At 49.1% G+C, this 6,424-nt stretch overlaps 1 protein-coding gene across 6 annotated transcripts in view; it reads right to left on the bottom strand.

Moving 5' to 3' along the window:
* Positions 1–688: 688 nt before the first annotated feature.
* Positions 689–6,424, bottom strand: part of ALDH1A2 (aldehyde dehydrogenase 1 family member A2) — a 274,620-nt gene continuing 268,884 nt past the window's right edge. For 5 of the 6 annotated variants that reach the window (XM_072962340.1, XM_031672730.2, XM_072962341.1 and 2 more), the window contains one exon: positions 689–2,503. In XM_072962340.1, the coding sequence (XP_072818441.1) occupies positions 2,431–2,503 (73 nt within the window). In that variant the 3' untranslated portion in view covers positions 689–2,430. The remainder of the gene's footprint in view (positions 2,504–6,424) is intronic. The other variant, XR_012073270.1, reaches the window with a different exon arrangement.

Here is a 6,424-nt window from a genome sequence, read left to right as displayed (position 1 = left end):
GGACAAGACACTGGCAGTCAGAGCAGTGAATCCCAGTCCAGAGCAACATGTCTCTCCCCAAGTCTCACTTCCTTTGTGTCTAAGTCATCAGTTTTTGTTATTGCTTCACTTGACCAGGACTTGGGTGGGGAAGCAGAGGTGGAAGGGGGAGATGTGCAGGTCTAAGGAGTGGAAACCGCTCCCCAAAAGCACAACCCTGAGAACCCAGAGAAAGCAAACAAGCTCCGGCTGGTCGTACAGGCGCCACTTACAGCTTCCTTTTCACAGCTGCAAAAATATTGCATCAGGTTGTCAGTTTTTGACTTTGTTTCACTTTGGTAAATAAAAATAAAGCTCCTGCTAAATGCCATCAGCAAATGTGAGCTCTCATCACATGGGCCATGCTTGTGAGAACAAGGCTCCTCTACATTTTAGCTCTCACGGAGGCTACTGTGAATGAAAACTGTCACTGCATATGTTTCACACACAGTTATACTTGTTTGCCACACAGAACTGTATGTATACACGGGTTTTAAATAGTGTCAGAAAATAAGGGTCTTGTTTATCTCATTGTAAGAACACCCTCTAGACTCTGCTCAGTAACCAGAGACAGCAACACACCTGAAAAGCCCAGCAGCCAAGAGAAGGACCCAGATGGACTCAGCAGGACACAAAGACACTGATAAACACAGCCCAGTGATCCCGAGAGTACACAATATAAATGCTTTATTGCTAGCACAGGTTTCTTTTTAAGTAAATTAAAAGAAATAAATCTTCATTTTCACATTCTATATTGCAGTTTGAAGGTAACTAGCTGGTTAATGGATATGTTCACTTGGACACAGGCTACAGGAGGAGAGCATGACATTCACATGAAAGAACTCAGAAACGTGGCATCTCTCAAGGCGTCCGGCCACTGTCGTTTGTCAGTTACAGCAAGTAGAGGTTTCTTTAGAACATCATGAACAGACGAGGGTTATAAATAGAGAACCGGTATGGTTAGAAAGCAGAAAACCATTAAATACAGAAGGCTACATATGTGCTGCCCATATTTCATATACTCTAGGTTATGTTTGGTACTTTTAAATAAATGATCTTCGTCTAGGTTAGAGAATGGACTAGATTTGGCAGCTGGAAAGAGGGGAAAAGGAAAGGAAGCTGACACTGCCACATCGAATGGTGCCTTCACTGGAGAGCAGAAGAGGCGAGTGCGGCTGAGAGGAGAGGGGGCAGGAATGCTGTGTGGACGAGCCACGGGCGTGACAAGGGGAGCTCTGAGGGAGCGTGGTAATCGTGGCACACTGGAACTCTGCAAACGGAGAAAGAAACCTCCGGGCCTGGCCAGGTTTTACAAGGTTACTGCCAGCAGATTTAGGGCATGATAGACCAAAGCAACACACATAGCGCTGGGACTGACAAGTGTTCTGCGCTGGGGACTGGGGAGCAGAAGAAGCTATCCATTCCAAGTGCAGAAATAATTCACATAATAGGAATCGTTAGCCAGTACTGGAGACGGAATTATTTCTGCAAGGCACCCAGCATTACCTTTTTCCAAATTCTCGAGCCTACTCAGATCATTTTTTTGGGTTGATTTTAAGATAAGCTTTGGGAAAGATCTTATCAACCCATGAAAAACAACCCACCCCCTGCCTTATTCCAGGATAACCAAGAAAGAATTAAATGTCCCCCCTCCGCCCACCACACAGGTACACACACAAGCACACTCTCCAAACCATGCCGTGAGCTCTGAGGTTGAGAACACCACGTTACGCTCCCTGGAGCTCCCTCCTCCTGATCTTTCACTCTGCTATTAGTGGATGTAAGAAAACCAGACCGGGTTGGGAATAGCCCCAGTTCTTACTCTTCAGTACATCTGCAGTGTACCAGCTCCTGGCATTTTCAGTCTGGTCTGGCTCTAACTAAAACCATTTCATGTTTTGCTTTGAAGAAATGGATAACATGAAACGGTAATTTGGCTGCAAAACTTTGGAAAATTGTTCCCGGCCCAAACATCTGCCCCAAATGAGCTCAGCTGAGATCTCTATGGAGGGGCGGGAGGGGTGGGTGAGCAGGGAGGGTCTGGGAGGGGAAATGAAGGCAGTGGGAAAGGCTACCTTTCCTCAGGAGGAAAGTCCTTTGTGACAAAAGGCATCAAACTATACAGCTCCCTCACTCAGAAGGAAATACTGGACGCGCCTGATACCACTCCTGGTGCCTTCATCCCACTTCCCCCGTATTTGGTAGCATCAAGGTGACCCCTCACGAGTGCCAAGAAACCACGCCCAGCTGGCTTGCTTTCGTTATGCATAACTGGCCTGGCCTACCTGTTGTCATTAAATCTTTAAATAAGGACTGAGTATCAACTTTGGATTCCTGAGAGCTAGGCCCCACAGGGAGAGCAGGGGGAGAGTGAGTCGTGCAGGCTGGCCGTCACCTTCCTTCTTGGCCATCTTAAGAGTTCTTCTGGGGGATCTTTACCGTCACAGTCTTCACTTCTGAGTACTCTCGCAAACCAAATTCTCCCCTGAAAAACAGGAACAGGCAGGATCAGGTACCAAGAGGCCCAGGCAGCCCAACCTGGGCTTTCCTCTTCAAAACCCCACGTCCTGCCACTGGGCGCCCGGGATGTGCCTGTGCTCTGAGCGCTCTCTCGGAGATCCAGTCTACTTCAACTGAAAGGGAGCCGTGAGATTCCCAGGCTAGGGTCCTCTTGGCTTGGTATTCTCAGCTCCTCCTTGATGGTCCTTAGGTTTAATAAGTGGAAACAAACACCCAGAGACCTACCAGGGAAGAGCACAAGTCATCTGCGATGCCTCACAGACACAATCCTCCATAAACACTGTCAACAGCCCACAGCCAGGGCAGAGCCAGGGAGTCAAAACAACTGAAAAGAACTGGGAGGCGTGAGCAAGCTGTCCCCAGGACTTGCCTTTGGCCACTTCCCCTCCTGGCTTACGGCGCCCTCTAGGATTGTGGTCATGGACCAAGGACTGTTAAAGCATTTACTGTGCTATTACTATGGGGCAGCACTGTGTTGGGTTGGGTGAAGGAGAGACTAAATAATTGGTCCCAGCCTCTGAGGGGCCTGCAGGTGGTTGAACCTGAGAGGGTGAGGCTGGGAGCCAGGTCACATGTCTAGGTGGCCCCAGGAGATGCAGTCCCTCTAACTGCTGCTTTAAGGATTCTGGGGTGTGGCTACACCCTTGCTGCTACAATACCCCTTTTCTATCCCCCTCTTCTCTGGTTCCTCATCTTTACCTTTTTCTAATTGCCTTTCCCCCCTCTATTTCATTGTAATATCTTTTTCTCCTATTTTTTTGATAAAATACTTGAACTTATTTCTTCTTTTTTTTTTTTAAAGTCATTCCTCTGTGAAGCGTTTCCTTGAGTTCTCAGCAGAAGGAGCCCCTCCTCCTCCTCTGTATCCAGAGCACCTGTACCCACCTCTACCTCTGACAGCACTGTTACCTTGGGAGGAGAGGGGCTGCTCGAGCAGCTGTCTCCCCCACTGAACTGTATCTTACTGATCTTCCTTTCTTTCCTCCCCCAAACCTAGTGTGTGGCCTGCGGCATCAGGCGCAAGGAAGACGCTGGGTAACTGTGGGGGGAAGGATGGGGAGCGGGCTTCTTCCTATCCCCACCACCCCCGTCCACCCTGCTGACAGGCCGTTTCTGCCAGGGAAAGCAAAAAACAAAAGACATGTGGAGATATATTTGAGATAAGAAAGGCTGTCTTTTAAAAGTCTTATATAAAAGGTACAAAGTGACTGTAAGTGGGCTTTACAGCGAAGACCTGCTGTGGAAGATTCATCCTGCTCCACGGCCCACCATAAGGCTCCCCTCACTTTGCCAGCCGCTCCTCTGAGCACCAGCGGTGCCTGAGTTGACATTCCCCACCAAGGACATCAGGGGCTGGGGCAAGCGCACTGTTCTGTCATCTGTACTGGCCACTCTGCTCACAGGAATGAGAAGAATAAATGGGACTGCCCCACTCAGTATATGGTTCCCTTGATGGCTCCATCCAGGCTGTCTCTTTATTACCAGCTCAGCTCTGGCTCTCACTGGACTTTTTCCTGCCCTTGGGCAATTGTGCATGTGTCTCTTCATCATGGACATCATCTGCCTCCTGTTTGAAGCATGGTTACTCCCTTCTTGTTCCCTTGCTTGTGCACGCACTTGGGACAAACCCTGAACTACCTTCCTCCCACTCAGACCTCAAACTAGGTTATGACGAATGTAATGAAGTCTACAGAGCCAGAAACCTTGTTTTCGAGTGTTACTGGCAGATCCCAAATCTCTGGGTGCTCAAAGCAACAGAAAATTCTGCTGGACTGGAGGTGCTTCTCTCTCAGGTCCCAGGCAGCCATCAGCTGCGTGGCCCACACAGCCCACTGTCAGAGGAATGGACTCAAATCTGCCATAAAAGCCCATGGCCCAGGCCTCAAGGAAAGCCAGTGAGAGGCCTTAGGGCAGTACATAGAGCAGAATACTGGGGCTGGAGGTCAGCAGATGGGAGTGCCAACTCAACTTTGCATTAAATGGCTGTATGACTCCAGCCAAGTCACCCTCATCTTCTTGGTACCCAGGTGTCTCTCTGACATCAGTTCCTGAACCTCATTATACATATCACCCATGAAGCTTGCTTAAATTGTAGGTTCCTCACCACACCCCACCAAAAATTCTGTTCCAGTTGGTCTAGGGAGGAGCCCAAGAGCCTGAGACGGGTGGTTCCTGGGCCCCTCCTCAGCAGCACTGCTGTAAGGTCTCTGAAAGCCCTGACGTTCAAATTTTTCAGCTATTTCTCCATCTCATTCCAGGGCTTTCTCTCAAATCCACTTAAATTTTTCCTAATCCAGTTAAATTCAGTGGCACAATACAGGTCCATAGTTAAGAAGCCCACTACTGCACAAAAAGCATGTATGGTCCCCTGCTAGGCTGGACCGTGTCAGGGCACAGTGCGCTTAGGAGCCCGTGTTCCTGCTGCTGGTCCAGACTGGTTACACTCCCAGAGGTGAACCAAGCTTGGCATACGCGGAGGTAAGGCAAGACATTAGACTTTGGTCTCCCTCAGCCAGACGTTTTAGGAAGTCACTCAGACTCACCCATAAAATAAACAGAGTTTTCTGCTTAAGGTGTGTATTTCCTGCCCTTTTCTTTGGCTTACAATAGCACTCTGCAAAGCATGGTCCCCAGACCACCTGCATCAGAATCATTCCAGACGCTTGTTAAAAATGCAAATCTTGGGCCCTAGGCCAGATCTACTAAATTACAATTTCTGAGCGTGGTCCCTGGAAAGTCAAGCTTAGCAAGGGCCCCTCCAGATTGCAAGTGACTTTCTGTGTACATGCATGCTGTGTGCGCACATGCGTGTGCACACACACACACGCACTGTGTGCACACTTGCAGACTCACAGCATCTGAACAGTGCTTCTCATCTTCAAAGCCAGTGTCCTTAGTTTTTTAAATGCTGGTTCATAGCTTTCGTTCTATCACCCAGATTTGTGACACATATTTTACAGCCTGGGCTCTATGACTGCTCGTCTCAGGGGAGCTTAAATGAGAAGATAAAGGATGGGAGGACTGAGACAGATGGAACTAGCAGGACAAGAACTGAGAAAAACGCAGTCCAAGTCTCGGGCCCTGGGAATGAGAGGCCAGCCCATCCGGCAACCTGCAGAGGGCAGCCCTCTCCACAGCTCTCTGTGGGGGAGCACACAGGGGCTCCAACAGCCCTCCTTGGAGCTTTTTTCCAGAAAGTGCTATTTCCCTTCTCTGTTCCTCTCACAGGTGGGCATGAGGATGTCAGGGACCAAAGTGGCATGGAGCCTGCAGGCCGTGAGGTCAACAACTCTGTCCAGGTGGAAGGCTGGGTGGAGTTTCTGGGACCGAAGGAAGAGGAGGGGACCAGCACGAGGCAGGTTCTTTGATTTGAAGCATTTCCTATCACTCAAGGTCATTTAAGGGAGAGAAAACATGTTTGGGGGGCAAACAGGGACAAAAAAACCACATAATTTAACAAAATGAAGTGAGTCTCATCAAAGAGCATTGTTCCTTAGTTATTTTTCAACTGCACCGGGAAGGCCACATCACTAGTGTGCCAATGAGACCAGTCTCCAGGCTCCTGGGCCACTGTTCTGTATGGTTCTGACGCAGCCAAGTGTTTCCTGGAACTTCCTTCTAGACAAGGGTGATGTTTCTGAAAGAGAGAGACTGGACCTGAACAATGTCACAAGACTGAATCCTGGGAGGAGGCTTGTCCATGATGAGGGTCCACGCCAGCCTGGGATTAGAAACCATCAACCAGCAATTGTTCATTACAAGTATATTTTATGCCCATGGTGCACCCTGTTGATGACCTGTGACAGTCAATACGAGCAGCATTCCCAGAGCCAGTCTTGGCCCCACGTTTCAGAGACTGAGAGAGCACAAACACAGGGGCAGGAAA

Source organism: Vicugna pacos, chromosome 6 (assembly GCF_048564905.1).
Source record: "Vicugna pacos chromosome 6, VicPac4, whole genome shotgun sequence".
NCBI classification, from domain to species: Eukaryota; Metazoa; Chordata; class Mammalia; order Artiodactyla; family Camelidae; genus Vicugna; species Vicugna pacos.
The sequence above is the reverse complement of the archived record's forward strand: the minus strand, read 5'-3'. Positions and strand labels throughout refer to the sequence as shown.